Below are 23789 nucleotides of genomic sequence, written 5' to 3' on the forward strand. Positions count from 1 at the left end.
GTAATTCTCAGTGGAACAGCACTAAACAAAAGTTCTAGCATCATCACATTGTCCAATACAGATTCTTGACTCTTGACAAGGTGATGATGCTAATCAAGTCCATGCCTCAGAGACTGCAAGCTGTCATAGAAGACAGAGGTGGTGCTACTAAATACTAGAGATGTGTTTTGTTATTTCTTTGTTAGTTTCTTATGATTCCATACTATTTTCCTCAGAACTGAGTGATTACATATGTATTTCCCTGCACTTGCTCTATAAAAGTAACATTTACTGACCACCACAACGTTTTTTATTCATTTCTTTTAGCGTTTCTGAATGCTAAAGAGTTGCACTTTTGAACTAATTCATTATTTTTTCAAGCTTTTTATCTGAGTTTGCTCTAAATAATAAAATGTCTGAGTGAGTGCTCGTCCGAGACTGGTGATTCCATACAGCTATTAGTATAGCTGTTTAATTAGCCAGTTGGTAAACTTCATGCCTTCGTTCGCAGTCCGTTCTATGTTTAAACTTTTTTACTCGCGACTGCCACTTCGGGCCTAAAGCGTAACTTTAGCTTGTGTTAAACTCATGCATGTCACGCATGCTTGTACAAGCATGAATATCAAGCAATGAGTGTTTGGCCCACCTAATTAGCACCAAAAATGTAAAAACACATGAGTAGCAAGTACTGAGTGGGTTAGAAAAGTGTCTTTGCCAAGTGGAGACTAGGCTGAGCCCAGTGAAACGGCGCTGCTGCCGCGGGGATGGGCACGGGCATGTAACATTTTGTGAACGGACATCATCCCAACCCTTTGCTTTGCTGTAAGTGTTCATCCTGTGTGCTTTTGCCTCGATTGTTTGCTACAATTTTTAAAATTTTCAGTACAACCCTCCACTGGATATTTTACAATGATCCCTCACTTATTGTTGTTAATTGGGACCAGAACTGACAGCATAAAGTGAAAAACTGCGAAGTAGTGTCACCCCACATTTTGTGTGTGTGTGTATATCATATCAATAAGTCTATATTAAACCCTGTAAATGCATTTTATAATTAGAACATTAAAGAATAATTTGCAACATGTAAATGATCTAAAAACATTTATAAAACAATGTATAAATTATACATATTGTACATTCATTCTCTAACGGCCAATCATCTTGCGAGATTAATGAGTCATGAGGGGGGGATGCTGGCCAGTGAAGCAGAGAGGTGGATTTTGAGTAGTGCACGCACTCCCTGCCTTCTGCTAGCGCACTGGCAACTTTCGCACCATATTTTCTCAATTTTTAATTTTTGATGAATAATTTTAAATAGATCTGCGATGCACAGTGGACGCCAGAGTTGAGCCATGACGTTATGAGGGATCACTGTATTACCTTTTGCCTGAATCGGGAGGCTGCTGCACTGGTATTGCTCCCAAAAAAATCCCTTGAAAGCAGCGGTGTAGGTTTGGCCTCAACATTGGTAGGGAGGATGTAACAGCATAACCTGCATGTGCCCTTTTTGTTGGGGGTATGACATTAATAAAACCAAACAGATTATGAACGGGTGACGTGCACGTCCCTTTTTAAAAAAAAAAAAAAAAAAAAAAGTGGGGACACTAGGGGACACTAGTTGCACCTTGTACGAGCACGAACATAAAGCAACCAGTGTTTGGCCCACCAAATCAGCAACAAGTTGCTACCAAAATCTTCCACCATAAAAATGTCTCAGTTAACTCAATGGCTGCTATTGACAGCGCTCGACACCCAATCCATTAAGACCGGGAAGGGCGAATTAACGTTCATTTGTTCGAAGAGCATTCACAGTAATTTTCTGGGCATTTACAGGTCACTTTCTGTTCATTTTAGGGCATTTACAGGTCACTTCCTGTTGAGTTGGGAGTCACTGCCGATTAATTCCTGGGTCACTGCCTGTTCTGTAACCCAAAATCAACATGAAGTGACCCTGAAATGCCCCAAAATCAACAGGTAATGACCTGAAATGGGCCAAAACGACCTAGACGTGGGAAGGGCCCGTTCGAAGTGGGAGGGGTTTATTCACTGCGACCTTCCCAGCTCAAATGGATTGGACGTCTACTAGTTGTAAACTTACAGCAGAAGGATTAAGATACAGTGGTATGAAAAAGTATCCGAACCTTTTGGAATTTCTGTCATTTCTGCATGATCTGATCTTTGTCGAAATCACAGATGAAAAAACAGTGTCTGCTTCAACTAAAACCACCCAAACATTTTTAGGTTTTCATATTTTAATGAAGATGTATGAAAACAGTAACAGAAGGGGGAAAATAAGTAAGTGAACCCTCTGCCCAAGAAGACTTAACGATCAATTGAAACCATTTTTTACCAAACATTTTAAGTCAGGTGTGTGCCCAATCACTGATTTAAGTTTAAGTTTAAAGCTGCCCTGCCTATTATAAAACACACACCTGGCTAATGGCTCGGTCAAAATAGCTGTCTGAAGACCTGCCATCAAGGATTGTTGATTTGTATAAAGCTGGGAAAGGTTACAACACCATCTCTAAATGTCTGGGTGAGTCAGAGAAGTTGTCTACAAATGGAGAGAGTTTGGCACTGTTGCTTCTCTCCCAAGGAGTGGCCGTCCACCAAAGATGACGCCAAGAGTTCAGCGCAGATTACTCAGAGTGGTAACAGAGAACCCTAGAGTGTCTGCTAAAGACTTACAGAAATCCCTGGCACAGTCCAATATCTATGTGCACACATCAACTACAGTGAATCACAAAAGGGAGTACACCCGTCACATTTCTGCAGATATTTAAAGTATATCTTTTCATGGGACCACACTGACAAAATGAAACTTTGACACAATGAAAAGTAGTCAGTGTGCAGCTTATATAATAGAGTTCATTTATTTTCCCCTCAAAATAACTCAAAATATAACCATTAATATCTAAACCCCTGGCAACAAAAGTGAGAACACACCTATGAAAAAATGCACATCCCTAAATGTCCAAATTGAGCATTGCTTATCATTTTTCCTCCAAAATGCCATGTGACTCGTTACAGGAGAGAATGAAGAGGTGGGGAGTCAGTCTGTTAGTGCTCAGACCATACGCCGTATTCTACATCAAATTGGTCTGCAAGGCTGTCACCCCAGGAGGAAGCCTCTTCTAAAGACGGTACACAAGAAAGCCCGCAAACAGTTTGCTGAAGACTTGTCAACAAATCACATGGATTACTGGAACCAAATCCTATGGTCTGATGAGGGGAGGACTCCACGGAGGAAGCCACTGCTGTCTAAAAAAACATTGTTGCTCGTTTAATGTTCTCAAAAAGGCATTACACACTCCACAGAGGTTTTGGCAAAATATTACGTGGACTAATGAAACCAAAGTTGAATTGTTTGGGAGTAACACACAACATCACATGTGGAGGAAAAATGGAACAGCTCACCATCACCAACATCAACACCTCATGTCCACTGTGAAGCATGGTGGAGGGAGTATCATGATTTGGGGCTGCTTTGGTGCCTCCTGGGCTGGACAAATTGCAATCATTAATGGAAAAATGAGTTCAAAGGTTTATCAGGATGTTTTGCAGCAAAGCCTGAGTCCGTCTGCTAAAAAGAGGACGGATGCTGCAACAAGACAATGATCCAAAGCACAGAAGTAAATCAACTTCAGAATGGTTTCAGAAGAACAAAATACACGTTCTGGAGTGGTAAGTCAAAGTCCAGACTTGAACCCCATTGAGATGCTGTAGCATGACCTAAAGACAACGATTCATGCCAGATATCCCAGGAATCTGACCTTCAGCAGTTTTGTAGAGAAGAATGGGCCAAGATTAGTCCTGATCGATGTGCCAGACTGATCTGCAGCTACAGAAAATGTCTGGTTGAAGTTATTGCTGCCAAAAAGGGGGGGGGGGGGGGCACAAAATATTAAATGTGATGGTTAACTTATTTTTAGCCCTTATGTCATTGTTTGCATACTATCTTCATTTAAATATGAAAACCTATGTTTGGGTGGTTTTAGTTAAAGCAGACACTGTTTTTTCATCTGTATGATTTTGACAACGATCAGATCACATCTGATGGTGATTTTATGCAGACGTGAGAAATTCCAAAAGGTTCAAAAACTTTTTCATACCACTGCAGCTTGTTTTTCTGTCTATTAGTTGCTTCTTTAAGAAGGATTTCCTGACCAATGTATTGATAATCGTTGTATCACCATATCGTGAGATCATCGTTATCGTGAGCTTTGTATCGCAACTCGAATCATATCGTGAGGTACCAAAGGGTTCCCACCCCAACTATGCAAACCTACGTCCTTGCTTAAAATACTCCCCTGTACGTCTGGAGTCACGAAGCATGTCGGCCTAGCAACCGTAACTAAGCAGGGGCGGAGCTTTTTTCGAAAGGTCAATTAAAGCGCTTGTTGCCTGTTTAACAAGCCTCATTAAATAGTTTATGTACATTCTTATGAAAATATACGTATAGCCTGAGTAACGCTGCTTTGGCAGACAGGGCATTTGGGCTCGCTTCGCTCACAGATACGATTGGCACAATCCATACAGAAGAGGTTGTGCCCACAGGGCACCAACGCTGCAATGACTTCGCTTTCAAAGCACACAGAACAGTCTCGGCTGCCTTTACGGCTCGTGGATGAGGAAGAGGAGGATGACGAAGAGGAGTCGAACGGAACACAAGGAAGGTGAGAGTTGGTCAGAGAAACGACAGTTTTGACATAGCCGGAGAAACTGAGCAGGTCTTCACTTCGGGCTAACAGGTACTCCTTGGTACCATTGTGGGGAGGCGATGAAATTCTGGGCTGGGATCCGCCGTCTTTGTTCATATTTCTCTGATTCGCCCTCACCCCACTGGAGTTGGCAGGTGAAAAAGAAACGGGTTGATTTTCGCACTGCGACCAGAAAATCCCAAGTTGGGCTGGCGTTGGTTCCAGCACTGGCGGGGAATCAAATGTCAGATCATTGCAGTCAGGAGACATTGCCTCATTTGCATAAACAAAAAATTGTGCATTTGTGTTGACGTTGATATTGTTTTTATTGTAGTTATTATTATTGTAGTTGGTTGTGTAACTTATTGCAGGGCTTGGAGGGCTGTTGTCCGCCATGCGGCAAGGGTTAGTGCCAAAGTAAGAGTCAGTGGAGGCGCTTCCTAGCGAAGAGGAGGAGTCATTGCGGTACTTAGAAAAGGGTTTGCGAACAGAGGTGGGGGTCGTCCTGACGCTGGGCTTGGACCACTTAGCGGGATGCCCGTTCAGATCAAACCCCACGTCTGTTCCATTAGCATGGAAGTCGTTGACATCCTGGACCTCGATAAGACCCCCTGTTCTCACGGCGATATGAGCTTCAATCTCCTCGCGGGCTCGGTCCACATTTTCCGGCATCCCCGTCACCTCAAACACAGGCTCCTTATCGCGACTGGGAGTTACAATGTAAGTATGGGTCTGCTGCTGGATGCGTTTGATCGTAGCGCCCTTCGGGCCCATGACAAGACCGACGACGCGGTAAGGGACTCGCACCTGGATGGTGGTCTGTCCAGGTAGGTTGGGGGGGCCGGGGATCTGAGTGCCGCTCCCGTTTGAACTGGCGTTTTTGTTTCTGGAAGCTCGGATCATTGAGAAATGCTCTGCCGCTGAGATGATCTCTCTCCTGGCCATCGCCACATCCTCCCTTCTGCCCGTCACGACGAAAACTGGCTCCTCACCTCGGACTGGAGTCTTGATGTAGGTGTTGGTCTTTGCTCGCAGGGCTTTAATCTTACAACCTGAGCAAGGAAGCAAAATACTATGTAAGACATGGCAAGTTCCAAAAACGACATCAGGTTAAACCGATTGTTTCATCAACAATGAATCAACCATCAAATGAATTGAAATTTGATCTGAGGACCAACCGTGTCAATAAAAATAAGACAGTCAAAACATCTGCTTTTAAATGGGAACGCAGTAGTTCTGCAATGATTAATCGATTAACTTGAGTATTCGATGAAAAAAAAATATTCGAATTAAATTTTATTGCTTCAAGTATTCGTTTAATTAAAGTGGTGTTGTAATGGTTTATTTAGAAAGTGTTTACATTTAGTTTTATTGATTAGGGTGGATAGACTGCCCTCTGGTCTGCCTCATTTCACATGGCTGAATCAAACTGCTCCCTGTTAAGACCAACGTAATCTACGTTTCTGTTTGGGCTAATGTTATTTAATGCATTTGTAATGTAGTTTATAGGTATGTTTAGCCGTTTTTTGTCGGAATATGTGTCTGAACCATTTCTGAAGAGCATTGTAAAAAAAAACGTTAGCATTTTTTGCATTTAAGCTAGCGGACTTTGTTCTTTTGTTGTACATAGGTCCTCATATACATATTTCTTTTTATAGCGTTTGAGGCTCATCCCAGGTAGTTTAAATTTTCATGTTTCTTATCCATTACTAGATTATTCGAACTAACTAGTTCATCGATTGATCGACTACTAAAATAATCGATAGCTGCATCCCTAGAACACAGCAATCAACATTTCTGAGAAACATCACTTTTTTTTTCCACTGTGAATTTAAAATAACATGTTTTCAAATAAAGGAATTAGGGCTGTCAAACGATTAAAATTTTTAATCGAGTTAATTACAGCTTAAAAATTAATTAATCGTAATTAATCGCAATTAATCGCAATTCAAACCATCTATAAAATATGCCATATTTTTCTGTAAATTATATATATATTCTGTAAAATAAATTGTTGGAATGGAAAGATAAGACACAAGATGAATATATACATTCAACATACTGTACATAAGGACTGTAGTGGGCATTTCACTCTACTGTCATTTAAATATGTCTATGCTGTCCTCACTCCGAAGCGTCTACTTTTTCCAAAGCTAGACAGCTAGTGAACGATGCCTTAATAATTAGACTTCTTCCTTTTTCATCTGATTTATTAATTAAATGGCCTCAAACCATTGTCCTCTTTAGAGAGTCGTCAAAACTACAAAATAAAAGTACACAAGCATTGCATTAGCAACAACGTTAGCTTAGCACGCTATACAGGTTCACTAAACATAAACAAAAAGCGTCTCATACAAAAAATATAACATTTCGCTTACTAACATGATATGTACATTCTTTACAACAACCATACTTACGGACAAATCTTGTCCAAGGATCATATAAGCACAACATTATCAGCCCGAGACGTCGTGCAGCCATAATGAACTAGCAAGAAAACAATAAACCATGTCGCAAAGCGACCACAAGAGTTCGCTGTTGGACAGCACAAAAAGCCTTGCTGTAAAACTTACCAAAAGGCAGAATACTTTCTGAGCGGGACATGTGCGTTAATTGCGTCAAATATTTTAACGTGATTAATTTAAAAAATTAATTACCGCGCGTTAACGCGATAATTTTGACAGCCCTAAAAGGAATTAAAACTTTCATTCATTGATTAATTTAAATGACAATTTAATCGACTATTCAAATACAGTGGTATGAAAAAGTATCTGAAGCTTTTGGAATTTCTCACATTTCTGCAAAAAATCACCATCAAATGTGATCTGATCTTTGTCAAAATCATACAGATGAAAAAAAAACAGTCTCTGCTTCAACTAAAACCCCCCAAACATTTATAAGTTTGCATATTTTAAAGAGGATAGAATGCAAACAATGACAGAAGGGGGAAAAATAAGTAGGTGAACTATCACATTTAATATTTTGTGCCCCCCCTCTGGCAGCAATAACTTCAACCAGACCCTTCCTGTAGCTGCAGATCAGTCTGGCACATCCATCAGGACTAATCTTGGCTCATTCTTCTCTACAAAACTGCTGTAGTTCAGTCAGATTCCTGGGATGCCTGGCATGTCTCTGGCATGTCACTGTCTTTAGGTCATGCCACAGCATCTCAATGGGGTTCAAGTCTGGACTTTGACTTGGCCCCTCCAGAACGTGTATTTTGTTCTTCTGAAACCATTCTGAAGTTGATTTACTTCTGTGTTTTGGATCATTGTCTTGTAGCAGCATTCATCCTCTTTTTAGCTTCAACTGTCTGACATACAGCCTCCGGTTTTCCTGCAAAACATCCTTATAAACTTGAACTGGGTGAATTCATTCTTCTATTATTGATTGCAAGTTGTTCAAGCCCTGGTGTAGCAAAACGGCCCTAAATCATGATGCTCCCTCGTCCAAGATTCACGGTGGGGATGAGGTGTTGATGTTGGTGAGATGTTCCATTTTTCCTCCACCCATGACGTTGTGTCTTACTCCCAGACAATTCAACTTTGGTTTCATCAGTCCACAAAATACTTTGCCAAAACGTCTGTGGACTGTCCAAGTGCCTTTTTGCGAACGTTAAACGAGCAACAATGTTATTTTTTAGACAGCAGTGGCTTCCTCTGTGGAGTCCTCCCATGAACACCATTCCTGGCCATAGATTTACATATACTTTAGTTGATGTGTGCACAGAGATATTGGACTGTGCCAGTGATTTCTGTAAGTCTTTAGCAGGCACTCTTGGTTTCTTTTTTTTTTTTTTTACCTCTCTGAGTATTATGCGCTGAACTCTTGACATCATCTTTGGTGGACGGCCACTCCTTGGGAGCGAAGCAACAGTGCCAAACTCTCTCCATTTGTAGACAACTTCTCTGACTGTTGATTGATAAAAATCCAGACTTTTAGAGACGGTTTTGTATCCTTTCCCAGCTTTATACAAATCAACAATCCTTGATCGCAGGTCTTCAGACAGCTCTTTTGACTGAGCTATTAAGCACATCAGACAATGCTTCTCTTCAAGACAATTCTCACAAGGTGTGTGTTTTATAGTGGGCAGGGCAGCTTTAAACCACTCATCAGTGATTGAGCGCACACCAGACCCAAATTGTTTGGTAAAAAAATGGTTTCAATTGCTCTTTAAGTCTCCTTAGGCAGACGGTTCACTTACTTGAGCCCCCCCCCCCCCCCCCTTCTGTCATTGCTTGCATTCTATCCTCATTAAAATATGAAATCCTATAAATGTTTGGGTGGTTTTAGTTAAAGCAGACACTGTTTTTACATCTGTGTGATTTTAACAAAGTTCAGGTCACATTTGATGGTGATTTTAATGCAGAAACGTGACAAATTCCAAAAGTTTCAGATACTTTTTCATACCAATGTAACTGTTGCATCCCGGGTTTAAACGCTTTTCTAAAACAATATATTGTTATAATATATTGTTAGTAACCTCAATCCTTCTCCAACTCCACAAAAAAAAACAAAAAAAAACATCCTCATCGGACAGTCCTATTTGGTCAAAAATGACATAACAACGTTTCCAGATGGTCAGGAATTGGCCGTGGTAAATTATGACATACGTAAAGGTCATACATTGTAGTAGTCTAAGCATGGGCGTTGCCAGACGTATCTCACTGGGGCACGTGCCTCAGTATTGATCTGCAGTTCCCAAGTATACATTTCACCGAAAAAACAAAAAAACTTTGGAGTTTTAAGTCTACATAGCAAAATCTACAGAATGCTAGGTGCACAATATATCGTTTGAACATCGCCATCGCAATGTGCGATTTTTTTTTTAATAACGTAAACTTTTGGTTTTCTTCATAAAAGCAGTAATTGTGAAGAGACATGGCTTCCTGGATCCCTTTAATATACACCAATCTTCATCATTGACAAAAAAAACCCTTAGCCTGGATTAAATGGTATTACATGAATACTTGGGATGTCCCGATCGCATATTTTTGCACCCGAGTCAACTGATTTTGAGAATCTGAAGAGACTGAAAAGAAAGTTTTGATGCTTTTGACGCTTACCCTGCCAATAACAGCCTCTCAGTTACACAATTAATTACCGTAATTTTCGCACGAAAAGGTGCACCTGACTATAAGCCGCCACCTACCAAATTTGACACGAAAACGGCATTTGTTCATAAATAAGCCGCACTGGACTACAAGCCGCAGCTGTCCTCACTGTATTATGGGATATTTACACCAAAGGATATTAACCGGTAACACTTTATTTGACAGCAGCATCATACGACTGCCTAAGACTAAATGAACCACCATGAAGCTTTGAATCAGTGTCATCTGGATGACACTGAATGCATTCAGTAAATCCCATGATAGTGTCATGTTATAAATATGACTGCCTTATGACGCCACTGTCAAATAAAGTGTTACCAAATACCATAACAAGCAATTAATGAAACAACTGGGACAGTAACTGATAAATAATTAGCACAGAACATGAATTTTGATTGTTATTTACATCTGTAGCGCTGTAATGCATACTAGGAGGCATGTGTTGCCTATCAAATAAATCAACAAATAAGCCGCATTGGACTATAAGCCGCAGGATTCAAAATGAAGGAAATCGCTGGTGTCGTGGGCGGGTGGGGGGGCCGCGCGGGTGCCGGTCCGGGGCCGCGGCCCTTCCCCGGCCGGCCGGGGTGGGGTGGGGTGGAGTTGGGGTGGGGGCCGGGGGGTGCATGCGGCAGCCATGGTTCCCTCCCAGGTCCGCCCGGCCGGAGCCGCGTCTCCCTGTACCGGGTGCCGGGGAGGTGCCCTCTGGTGTCATGCCGCGCGCCCCTCCTGGCCCGGGGGTGGGTTGTGGGGGGCGCGCTTCCGTCCCCTTGGTCTGCTTCCGGCCCTGTCCGCCTCCCTGGGCCGCGGCGGCCGCTGCTGCCCCCCGGCCGGCGGGGTCGTTGGCGGGGCCTCTTGGGGCCCGCGGGGCCTTGGGTGAGGCTTGCTGTCCCTTGCCGGTGGGGTGGACGTCCCCTGGTCGCCGGCGCTTGGTGTGGCGCCTGCTCGGAGTGCGGGGTGGGTGCTCGGTGGGTGGGGGGGGGGGGGGGGGGCGGTCGCGGAGGCGCCGTGGGTGGTCTGGGGCGGAGATTTATCGGGGCCCTGACGCCTCTTCTGCCCTGCGGCCGGTGGTTCTGGTGGACGGGGCCACGCCTGCGGGAGCCTGCCTCTTAACTCACGCACTTCTCACTTCGGCACTGTAAATATTTTTCACCTTGGCACTTACATGCTCATACATTTTTCCGGGGAGAGTTGGGACGGGGCTTTACAGTCCCGGCCCGGCTCCCCCCTGTTTTTAATGCACCACACACCAAGGTTGTGGGATGGTTGGGACCTGTTGGGGGTGGGGGTACCTCACGGCTGCCTCCTCACCACAGGCCCCGCCATCTCTGCACCTTTTTTAAATGCACCACACATCATACTCCACAGGAGAGCTCTGGCAAAGGGCGGTGGGACGGGCGGCTGGGCAGAAGCTCCATGCTGCGGTCCCACTGCCCCAAGCCAAGCTCTCCTATTTTAATGCATACATTGCACTACCCTCCCCTCACACCCCCATCACGGTGCTGGGTGATGGCTGCCAGTCGGGAACCTGGCAGCCACAGTAATAGGGTGGTAGGTGGGTCCCACACTTTTTTATATGGTGTGGCTCCTGGGGTGTGGCCTCCCCTCTGCCTCGGCTGCCGGCCGCGGGAGTAGGTAGGGGGGTCGGGTCTCCGATCTTGCATCGCCCCGTGGCAGTTCCTGGGCGTTCTCCTGCCTCCGCCTTCCCCTCTCTTCTCTGGCTGGGCAACCGCCCTGCGCTCCGTCGCGGGTCGCTGGCTGGGCGCCGGTGTATCAGCGGGGTGTCGCCTGCACCGGCGGGGGACCCTGCCTTGCCTGGGGCTTGGTGGGCCGCTGGGGGTCCCGTGGCGTGCCGTGCCGTTTGGGGGGCTGCGGCTGTGGCTCGTGGCCCGGGTGGGCGGGCGGGGGTGGGTGTAGGCGTGGGGTTGGTGATGCGTCCCCTCCTGCCATCCCTGAAGGCCGGTTGATGGGTGCGCGGGTGGCCTGGGGGACCACCCTGGGTCCCGGGGGGGGGACGATGGCTCCTTTGCTGGGCTGCGGGAGGAGGGATGGGCTGCGCATGGCCCCCCGCCCCTGCGCCCGCCCTCCCTCCCTCCCCGGGCTGGCTGGGTGGGGGCCGTGGCCCTGGGTTGGCGCCCGCGCGGCTTCTCCGCCCGTCTGCGTGGCTGTCGCGCGCCCGGTGGGGCCTGCGTGCTGCTGGATGTGGTAGGGCATTCTCGGGTCGGGGGTCCCGGTGCCGGGATTGGCGATGCGGCGGCGAGATTCACACGATTACTGGGTTCTAGATCACAGAACTGATTTGTGTACACTCTACCCCTTTCAATCACTTAGCTTATAGGCTTATAGACACCCCCACCCCCATTCTCCTCTTTCACTGGCCAATAGGCCCCCACATGGTGTAAACCGGAAATACATCTCGCTGACGATAGCACCAGCATATTAGTAACTAGTTTAGATGTTCAATGTATTTCTAGTTGTTGTTTGTGTATGTGTTTCTTTTCCTTCTGCTCTTGTATTTCTTTTCTTCTGTCCCCCCATAATCCCTTCCTGTTCGCTGCTTTGTCATAATAAAAAGGTATTTTGAATGATCACAATGGGAGTATGTCAGACTCTCAATGTGAAACATTAAAACTGTTCAGAATCTGGGCACTTAGACTTCCATTCTCTGTGTCAAACAGCTGAACAGCACAGGTTTAAAAGAAAAAGAAAAAAAAAGAAAAAAAAAAAAAAAAAATGAAGGAAAAAAGAAGCAGCTTATAGTCCGAAAATTACGGTACTTGCCACGGTACACTTCAGACTGTGTACCAACCTTAACGATGATTAACACATTTGTGCCTTCAATCCTAGCAATACTGAAGATTGTCTGACCAGATCAAAGTTACAAACATGTCAATCATCGTTAACTTTAAGTACCAAATGCCAACCGCACTGGTGACCAAGAAAAACAGTTTGCTCACACTGCTTTTCAGCATTAGAGGTTGTATGAGCATTAAGTAGAAAAACAAATATTTTTTATTTAATTAAATCCTTTCCACCTGATTCCGATCCTCTGAAAAATGGTTGGATTGGCCTTGTTTCCGATCACGTGATCGGATCAGGAGATCTCTAATGAATACAATGTGGTCATAGTTAGTCAACAACGTTTTCCCAAACAGAGCTATTCATGTCTGGTGAAAATTCTTTTAGTTTTAATCTCGCAACATATACTGTATAGACCCCTTTCACATGACGTCACAACCACGCCTCGGCGCCATATTGTCCGTCAGCTCGTCATGTTTATGCATTACCGCTACGTAAATTCCTCCTATTATGGCGTGTTCTTCTGCTCGTTAACATTAATAATCAAAATGGTGAGGGCGTGTGTGGCGGTTGGTTGCAGTAACAAAGATAGACGGAGAGACTTGAAGTCCTACCGTATTCCGAGAGACCCGGAGAGGAGAGCGAGATGGACTGCTGCAATTCGACGAGAAAACTGGGCACCAAACGATCACCACAGACTATGTAGTAGACATTTTATACCTGGTAAGATGCATTTAACATATATTTAGACGGTTTGGGGCTGACAACCGCAATTAAGCATAACATACAGTTTCAAATTCAAGATGTTTATTTCTTCCACCATCATTATTTTTTGAATAATATTTAGCTGGTACCAAGTGAAAGAAGCTGGCTTCGTCTACGGATCATCAGTTAAACAGGGGTGTCCAAACTTTTTGCAAAAGGGGCCAGATTTTGTGTGGTAAAAATGTGGGGGGCTACCATCGCTGATTTACGTAGAACAATATACCCTGTATTTAAACAATTTTTAGCAAGCCCTTCTGTGTGTCACATTTGCTTTATTATTATTTTTCTAAATTCATAATTTCAACAATCTCGCCTTTGTGGCGTTCTCTTTCGACACTCGGGCTCTTGCGAAATACTGCTGCTGTGAAATTAAACTAGCTTCAAGTTGCTTTCATTTCTCGCTGCGTGTCTTCCTTGTAATGTTGTCGTACATGTCAGCGTTTCTTGTTTGGTAATATCGCGTCACATCGAACTCTTTGAAAACAGCGACTGTCTCTTTGCAAATGAGGCAAACAATTGAAGAAATAGTCCAATATCCACCTATCCTTGAAACGTCGGCCATCGTAGTCAACTTTTTTTTTTTTATTGATTGTCGCCATTTTAGAAAATTGAAAGTAAAGGGTCACACGGGGTAATGTTGCTTAGAGTGCTGCTCTTAAAGTTTTTCAAAGTTTCATGAGAATAGGCCGAGTTTCTGTGGACAAGATAGTTGAAGATATCAGGGTAGCAGATGTCAAGCAGAGACGGCGAAGACAGCGGGTCGAAAAATATCAATTTAGGCATCAAATATGGATCTGGCGAATGGATACACTGAAGCTTTTCCACATAACGCCTTTTATGCAACGCATCCAATGAGTTTACAGCGTCTGAAAGCACCTGGGCTTCCATGAATTGCACTATAAATTGCACGACAAATTGAAACCATTGAGAATACAGATAAACAATGACGGACAATATGGTGATATACAGCGACACGTCATTGTGTGACGCTGGTGAGTGGGGTCTACATCGCAATGTACTGCAAACCCCTCAAAAATCGCAATGTCAGTTTTTTCCAATATCATTCAGCCCTACAGCCCTAAGTTTTTTTTTACTTCTTCCTACTCCTTTCGAGTCTTATGTTTTGTTTGTATTCTTGTATGTCCATAATGTGATGTATGTTTTCGAAATAAATTCAATCAGTCAATCAATCAATACAGAATACGCCTATTTAATATGGTCGTATTGCTCTATTCACTCCATATACACAATCTGCGCATGTCTCCTTAATATGGTTATTTCTGTACGTAACTTTGGCTAGGATAGGCAGTAGAGGTAAGATCTTTAGCACGAATCCGCACCCTTCTGCGGGTCGGGCCCAAAATGTCAATTATTTACTGTACGTTAGGGTCGGGTCGGACCGGACTTCTCTCTCGCCAACTTTTTTTTTTTAAATAAATATTTATATATGTATACTAAGACAATATATGGATGTTGTTAAGATAATCATGGGTTTATTAAATATTTCCTATTGCTAATGAATGCCCACAATATAATGAATGCTTACATAAATTCAGTTATTGGTGATTAATTGCTATAATCGAATGCTTTATGATTAATTGCAATAAGGAGATATTATTGTGTTTGATAACTTTACTTTAAAAATGTTTGAATTATGATGAAAACTGCCTTGTCATTCAGACTGGTTTAAACCGGCCTGGGTTCCACAGGTCAACTTCCAGGACAAGCCACAGACATTAAGAAATTAGACTGTCTGGCACATTTAAGAAATCATATTTGTTGTTGCATTTTATCTAGACGCCATTGCTTCATGAAATGTATTAGCACACATGTATATAATTCCACCTACATGCACACACATAGCCAAACAAGTCCAAGGGTATGTCGACAGCTTGCTTCCCCTTCCCTTTTAGGGTGACACCCATCTGTCATCCCATAAAATATGCCATATTTTTCTGTAAATTATAGTTGGAATGGAAAGATAATACACAAGACGGATATATACATTCAACATAAGTACTGTATTTGTTTATTATAACAATAAATAAGATGGCATTAACATTATTGACATTCACTTAAAGCGATCCATGAATAGAAAGACTTGTAGTTCTTAAAAGATAAATGTTAGTACAAGTTATAGAAATTTTATATTAAAACCCCTCTTAATATTTTCGTTTTATTAAAATTTTAAAAATTTTCAATCAAAAAATAAACTAGTAGCTCGCCATTGTTGATGTCAATAATTACACCATGCTCACTCATGGTACTAACCCATAAAATCAGTTTGACCCAAACGCCAGCAGAGGACGCCAAACACCAAAAATCAAGTAACAAGCGGACATTACACGATACTGTCATTTTAGTCTGTTTGAGCGGGGTATGTGCGTTAATTGCGTCAAATATTTTAACATGATTAATTTAAAAAATGAATTACCGCCCGTTAACGCGATAATTTTGACAGCCCTACTAATATTACAAATGTCTACTTGAGGATTGTTTTTTTAACTTGACAGATGTTAAACTAAGGAATACTTGTTATAAAATAAATAATTTGGATGAAACAGAGAAGGCGCTGTGCATACCTGCGCTTGTGAAAGCCGTGGCCCCGCCCTCTTTTTAATTTTCCCCTCCCGCCCTGGCGCCCTTCGCGAGTCCGCATTCTGGTATTTTCTTTTCGATATGGAGCAGCAAGAAGTAAAAAACAAACTAAAGAAGGGGGAATTGGAAAGGCAAACATGCACCAGAAGGAGTGGGGTATGGAGAGGCTTCAAATTGATTGTTGAAGATACAGAAACTTGGGTCAGCTTCACTAAATGTAAACGAATGTGGCGCTTTGCTCTCACACGAGAAATATATTTAAAAACTTTTCCAGCGTTATTTCATTGTGTAAATGCATTTATATTGATCATAAAAAATATCTAGGGCGAAAACACAGACAAGACTGAAAAAGCAGTTTCTGCTCTTGCACCCCTCTTTAAAATAAACTGCTGTATTTAAAGCCAAAAGAACTGTTGTGTTTGATACAGGGGTCGCGTTAACCGAATATTTTCCGTCGTTGACCGATTTTTTTAAATGGTGACGGAAAAAACTGAAGTCCATCTGTCATTTTGACAGGTTGCAATTCACACCCCAGACCACAGGGTGGCGAGTGAGCATATTAATTAGCTATTGTCTCTCTTGATGCATGACGTCGTTGGCCTTAGTCTGAAAAATGTCAAGGCAACTGAGTGTCCGAAGTTTCTTCAAAAAGCCCCAAAACGACGATGGTGTTGATAAAAGAGGTGAAAAAACAGGGACTGCACAAGCGGGCACGGAATTCAAGTCCATGAGCACCAGGAGGAATGTGTGAGACTGCGTTCACTGCCGTTCAGGCCACAGCAGGTGAACTGTTAATTTCATTGTTCCATATGTAGCCTACCTACTGGGGCCACAGTCAGCAGTTTTTGTCACTGCGGAGTAAAAGTTACATATTCATCTGCTTGATGTGTGATGGCACAGTGTGGATTCTCTGTTAAGCTTGTTCGGACAGAATATTAATTTAAAATGAATGAAAACTAAATACTATTGAATATGTTGAAGCGGTATGCAATGTTAAGAGTCTTGTTAGCTAGAATTGCTGTGTCCAGCCACTGTAGCTTTGCTGCTCTCTGTGAACTCTCTATTCAAGCCGGAACGTGCGCGGCTCTTAAGTGTCTCTGTCACGTGACTGTGTCGTAGCCAGTAACGCGCTCGGCCAAATGGACACACAAGTACGGAAGGTGAATTATGCCAAACAAAGGGTCACCACAATGTCATTATCATCATTTTGAAAATTTAAGTGACGGGTAAAAATAGATTATGACCGGATTTTTATGACCCTGTCAGTCAAAATGACAGACAACGAAAAAGTCTAGCGCAAACTCTGGTTTGATAGAACAATAAGTCTATATGCTGCCATAGCAGATTCATGGCGCATTAAGCCTCCAAACTATTTTTAATATGTCCGTTTTACCCTGAAAACCCCGTCTTACCCTGAAAACCCCCGTTTACGGACGTCGCGCAAGCTTTTGTTTCAACACAGCCATAGAAAGAAGTAAATATATTATTCAAAATGTCTGTCATTTTTAGCTTAGAATCATTAATCGGTGTCTAATATTTTGGTTTAAAAAAAAAAAAAAAAGACTTTGAAAAATTATTCACTCGCATATTTTAAACTTTTAAACAAATGACGTCACAATGAAAAAAATGGTGTCAGTAAATAAGTCACAGTTATCTACCTCATAACTATGGCTTAATTTTATTTTTTATGTTACTGTCACATTTTCCTCGATATGGTAGATGATAAATAATCGAGCCAAACAACGAAAAATTGAAAAAAAAAAAAAAAAAAAAGCTCAAAAGGGTAGATATGAGAAAAAGAACATCTTGACCACTCCTTCATGTCTGCGATTTCTGCATCGCAACCCTTGTTATGTTACCATGTTTCACCCATACAATTCCCCAAAAAACAGACAGTGGCCATTCACATCTGTGTCTTGACACTCGATGATACATGCTACATGGAGTTTTTGGATCGAAACAAGGTAAGTACGCGATAATATTTCCTTAAAATCATAGCATCTTTAATTCTGCTCTGTCATGCTCTCACCTCCAAATAAGGTTTCGCTGTTTTAAAAAAAAGTTTTTTTGTGTTTTTTTAAATGCCCTCGTTTTCAAAAAAAATTCTTCCCCCAGATAAATGAGATTTTAAGCTTTCCAATGATGTATCACACATGCATATCGGACAATTTTGAAAGTTGGCCAAATTGGGGGTCTCAGAGCGGAACTTCAAGTCACCTGAGTGTTTGCCGCCGTAGACTATTTGAACATTAAGTAAACTTTTTTTTTTTCTGCCAACTTGAAGAAATTGAAACAAATGTCAAATACACTATCCGCTTGATAGAACAGACACACAAATATAAAAGATATAAATGTTTATTGTTTAACTGGAAGAGTTTGTTACAAAAGACAGGCTTGAATTTGTTACCAATATGCACAAGCATCGTCATAAATGTGATCACACAAAACGCAACCAGTCCCGACTCCCTTTTTCCAAGCAGTGCTCTGTCCAGGTCTGACAGACGCATCGCATCCACGCATTTCCTCCTTTTCCTGAGTCCTTACAAATAAAACATAAAATTTCAGGTTCTTTCGGGCTCGGGCCTGCAAATTAAGTTAATTGAACTTCCCGGGCTGGATCGGGCTTTAATACCCGCGGGTCAGGTCGGGTCGGGCTGGATTTTTTAGGCCCGAACTTACCTTTAATAGGCATATGAGTTGAAACTTCCACGAAGCACCTTCGGGACATATGCTGCGTTCATGTGTATCGGGAGATCTATGTTCCCAAGTTCGAAAATCGTTCTAATGTGTTGGAAAGTCGCTCTGATGTGTTGTACAGTCGTAATGTGGGATAAAAACACAGTTGCTACAAATAAGAGTAGCCTATTTTAATGCTCCAATGACACATCACAAGTTGAGTGACAGATTCATTTCTTCGATTATTCCAAAAACACGTGTATTGAGCATCAATATTACGGTGCGTGTGCAAGGGCGTAGCTTTGGTCTCAAAAGTGGTAGGGACGAAAAATGGTAAATTGTAAATGGTGTTATACTTGTATAGCGTTTTTCCACCTTTCAAGGTGCTAAAAGCGCTTTACACTACATTGCCATCTACCTACTGGTGACGAACAGCATAACCTGCATGTACACTTTTTGCTAGGGACGGGAAATTAATAAGACCAAACAGATTGCATGAACGGGGGTCAGGGCTACATTTCTCACTAATATGAACCTAATTCATTGATAGGCTAAATGATTAATGCAAAATAAATTTGTATGTCATGTACCAATGTACCAGCATATTGCATCACACTCATGCTTCACAAAGCTTCCATCGCAAAGACTGTGTACTCTTTAATATGTCACAAAGAACAACTGAGAACAGTATATAAGGCACGAAAACATAGCATTCAGTGTCAGGTCGTCAGCGATTCAGCATACGTTTGCATGCCAACTAGCCATTACCACTTGACCTGATTGTTTTCTTTGCCTGTCATCATCAATAAAATCCTGTGTCTGCGATACGCAACTGGTTCCTCCGTCTCGTACCTGACATTGTATTGACTCATACTAACTTTCACATTGCAAATTATCTGATAATTTTTTTCTCAACCCTCCCCAACCGTTGTTGCTCAGTGTCAGTGAGTCAGCTGTGCTACACTATGGCTGGAGGAGGTGAAACGCTTGAACTTTTTTTCCCCATCGAAGAAAACAAATTCGCTGGTATGGTAATACTTCGGCTACAGAAAGGTTACAAACGGCTGTGGCTTAGAGGAGGAGAGCCAACCGACATGAAAAACATGTGCGAGGAGGAAATACCTCCAATATGATTTCGTATTTATACAAAATTAAAGGTTTGTAAACACTGTCATGAACGTTTCCCACCAACTACAAGAATTAACTCCAGCGTGTTCAGTGTGTCTAACGGTGGTCATTTTTTATTTATTTATTTATTTATTTATTTTTAATCTCTGGCAACTGTCTGTGTTGAGAAACGGTGTGTGTATAATGTAAACATGATATGAGTCATATACACATGCTTTTTACGGAGTATAATTATTTTTGTTCTGATGGTAAAAATGTTGAGCTGTGGCTGTGGGTTTAGGCTCACCTAAAGGACTTTATTTTGTTTTGGGGTTTTTTTTAGAATATTTCAGTTATTATTTATTTAAGTTAACATTATACTTATGTTCCATTATGCTACGATGTTTTGAAAAATAAAAATCCTGTTCAATTTATTTATTTATTTATTTTAACCCAGATATCTCAAAGTAACACATTTTAGACTCGCTTTAATTACAATACCGTGAAATCATGATATTTTGGCTTAAGGTTATCATACTGTCAGAATATCATACCAACACATGCCTAAGATTGATACAAGTTACAAATAGCCCTGAGAGAAGTTAATAAATATTTAAAAATCATTGATAAGTTAAGACATCCATATAATTTCTTTACCCTGCCTCTTAAAAGAATCGGAATCAAGAATCATTTGGAACCTAAATCAAAACGTGGAATCGGAATCGTTCAATTTCAAACGATGCCCAACCCTATTCAAGAGCTTTGTCTAATATCGTGTTAACATGATATGTGGTATTTGAACTGTGTATCAATACTGATGCGATTGATTGCTACTTGTTTATGACCAAAATGAATAGAATCAATCTGTATGAATTAATCTGCTATTTTGGAGATATAACCTGTAACAGTTTTGTGTGTGTGCTCATCATCATTTCCAGCTGTGTTACAAGCATTTTGTTTGTTACTGCAATCTTTCTAATCTATAACAAGATGTATTATTTTTATTTCTATTTGACTCAAACAGCATTACTCTTGCAAATTGATATCACAAAGTTATTTGCTCGCAGCAAGTATAAATCCGCAAGGATGAATGAGGGCGGAAAGTTAGGACAGGGATGTATCACCATTTCTGTCCATACAAAGTAGAGCAGCAGAGTGCAGGAAGAGGTGAAGGAGAGATGGAAGTTGATAAGCTTGAGCAGAGGTGAATTGACAATCGACAAGGGATGTCCCAATTTGTATTTTGAATACTTATGGCAGGAAAAAAAACAAAAACAAAAAACATCACTTTTTCTTTTCCAGAAATATGTATTTTGGTTTGATTATATGTCGTTTAAAATGCTATTTCTGACTTTTTATGATAGATAAGTGCTAAAAGATTTTTTTTTGATCGCTCACCAATGCCCCGCTGTACCCCAGTATTGTATTAGGTCTAGTGACGCCTCTGCCCACCTCTGATTAGTGATTATACATTATTATTATTATTCTTGCAAATCACCACTGAAGGGGGTTGCACATAAAATGTCGCCTCGGGCGCCACATTGGGTAGGGCCGGCCGGCCGGCTTTCAGACACTCACCTTGTCTCCCCACAATCTCGGCCACATGCTCGGAGCTGGGCACAGGAACGCACTCAGTCATATTGACACTCCTTTTCCTGGGTTCATCGCTGTCGTCGCACAGCGGATTGTCGTCGGCAGTCAAACCAAGCAGAGACAGCTGGTCTAGAGCAATCTGTAGGGCTCTTTGGTCGTCCAGCGCATCTCCCTGCACGCTGCAGTCGGCTAACAGTGAGCTGGGCATTTTGGGGGCCAAAGAAAGGAGTGATCAAGAAGAGGAGGAGAGGAAAAGAGGAGGGGAGAGGCACCGGAGCCGGTTTTCAACAGACAACTGGACAGTGGAAAGAAACCAGTGCGGCAGAGGAGGTGAAAAAAAGGAGCTACGAAAACATCTGCCCACGTATCTTGCCAAATAGTCAAAAAGTCCCGAAGCGATCCCAGCAGATGCGCCAAAACCATCACCACCAGGACGAGAAATGTAATAATCCTTTCTAGCGAGCTTCCTCGTCCTGAGGTTCTCTGTTGCTTTTGTCTCGAAGTGCTCTTGCCACCAGAGTCGTGTAAATGACGTCATCGGCTGGGCAGGGAGGGTGCAGCGCGCTGAGGTTTTTGTCGAGCTGCAAACTTCATTGGTTGTTGTGGCTTTGAGTGGGCGGTGTTTCTTCAATTTTGACGTTCATTCGTCTCATTTTGATTGATTGTTATTGCTATGTGTTCGTGTTTTTTTTTTATACAGAAAAAGCCACAAAATGTTAGAAAAATAAATAATAAATTGAGTCCCCATCTTAAATGTTAAAGAGATTTTTTTTTCTTTTTTCAAATATGCCTAGGTGATTTTACTCGGATTACATTTGTTTCACAAAGGAAGTGTATTTTTTTTTACTTTTGAAAAGTATAAGTACAGCATACAAAGTACACTGTACTTGTGTAGGCCTACCTCCATAAGGAAGTATAGTGATCCCTCGCCACTTCACAGCTCAACTTCCGTGCCCTCAGTGCATTGTGGATTTGAGTATCTTGTTATTAGAATAAAAGAGTTCTAAAATCATATTTGTGTACACTTTATTTACAACTACATATGTATGTATGTACACTGCTGGCCAAAAGTATTGACACTCCTGCAATTCTGTCAGATAATGCTCAGTTTCTCCCAGAAAGAAGATTGCAATTACAAATGCTTTGGTAGTAATACCTTCATTTATTTTGCTTGCAAATGCAATGAAAAAACACAAAAGAGGATGGGGGGGGAAATGAATATTTATCTTTTTACTAGGGCTGTCAAATGATTAAAATTTTTAATCGAGTTAATTACAGCTTAAAAATTAATTAATCGTAATTATTCGCAATTCAAACCATCTATAAAATATGCCATATTTTTCTGTAAATTATATATATATTCTGTAAAATAATTTGTTGGAATGGAAAGATAAGACACAAAATGGATATATACATTCAACATAAGGACTGTAGTGGGCATTTCACTCTACTGTCATTTAAATCTGTCTATGCTGTCCTCACTCTGAAGCGTCTACTTCTTCCAAAGCTAGACAGCTAGTGAACGACGCCTTAATAATCAGACTTCTTCCTTTTTCATCTGATTTATTAATAAAATGGCCTCAAACCACTGTCCTCTTTAGACCGTAGTGAAACTACAAAAAAAAGTACACAAGCATTGCATTAGCAACAACATTAGCTTAGCACGCTATACAGGTTCACTAAACATAAACAAAAAGCGTCTCATACAAAAAATATAATATTTCGCTTACTAACATAATATGTACATTCTTTACAACAACCATACTTACGGACAAATCTTGTCCAAGGATCATATAAGCACAACATTACAACGTAGGCGTCAGCCCGAGACGTCGTGCAGCCATATTGAACTGGCAAGAAAGCAATAAACCATGTCGCAAAGCGACCACAAGAGTTCGCTGTTAGACAGCACAAAATCCTTGCTGTAAAACTTACCAAAAGGCAGAATACTGTCTGAGCGGGACATGTGCGTTAATTGCGTCAAATATTTTAGCGTGATTAATTTAAAAAATTAATTACCGCGCGTTAACGCGATAATTTTGACAGCCCTACTTTTTACACAAAACTACAAAAATGGGAACCCTTTGAAAAATAATGTGATGCTTCTCTAATTTGTGTAAGTAGCAGCACCTGTTACTTACCTATGGCACATAACAGGTGGTGGCAATAACTGAATCACACTTGCAGCCAGTTAAAATGGATTGAAGATGACTCAACCTCTGTCCTGTGTCCTTGTGTGTACCACATTGAGCATGGAGAGAAGAAAGAACACCAAAGAACTACCTGAGGATTTGTGAAGCCAGATTGTGAGGAAGCATGGGCAATCTCAAGGCTAAAAGTCCATCTTCAAAGATCTGAATGTTAGTGTGTCTACCGTGCTCAGCGTCATCAATAAGTGTAAAATTAATGGCACTGTGGCTAACCTCCCTAGACGTTGATGGAAAAGAAAAATTGACAA

The 23789-nt window shown here is 41.7% G+C and overlaps 1 protein-coding gene across 1 annotated transcript; it reads right to left on the minus strand.

Moving 5' to 3' along the window:
• Window positions 1-372: 372 nt before the first annotated feature.
• mex3b (mex-3 RNA binding family member B) lies at window positions 373-21844 on the minus strand. The gene is made up of 2 exons (XM_057839903.1): window positions 21317-21844; window positions 373-5731 (listed from the first exon to the last, which is right to left on the minus strand). Exons 1-2 carry the CDS (start codon window positions 21537-21539, stop codon window positions 4422-4424), a joined length of 1533 nt encoding a protein of 510 aa, XP_057695886.1. The 5' UTR covers window positions 21540-21844; the 3' UTR covers window positions 373-4421.
• Between the last annotated feature and the right edge of the window lie 1945 nt (window positions 21845-23789).

This window comes from Corythoichthys intestinalis, chromosome 1 (genome assembly GCF_030265065.1).
Source record: "Corythoichthys intestinalis isolate RoL2023-P3 chromosome 1, ASM3026506v1, whole genome shotgun sequence".
Taxonomy (NCBI): Eukaryota; Metazoa; Chordata; class Actinopteri; order Syngnathiformes; family Syngnathidae; genus Corythoichthys; species Corythoichthys intestinalis.

Coding starts and splice junctions, on each gene's coding strand:
- mex3b (XM_057839903.1), bottom strand. CDS start 21,539: ATGCCCAGCTCACTGTTAGCCGACTGCAGCGTGCAGGGAGATGCGCTG. Junction 5,732..21,316: donor CGAGATTGTGGGGAGACAAG/GTGAGTGTCTGA, acceptor TTCCTTGCTCAG/GTTGTAAGATTAAAGCCCTG.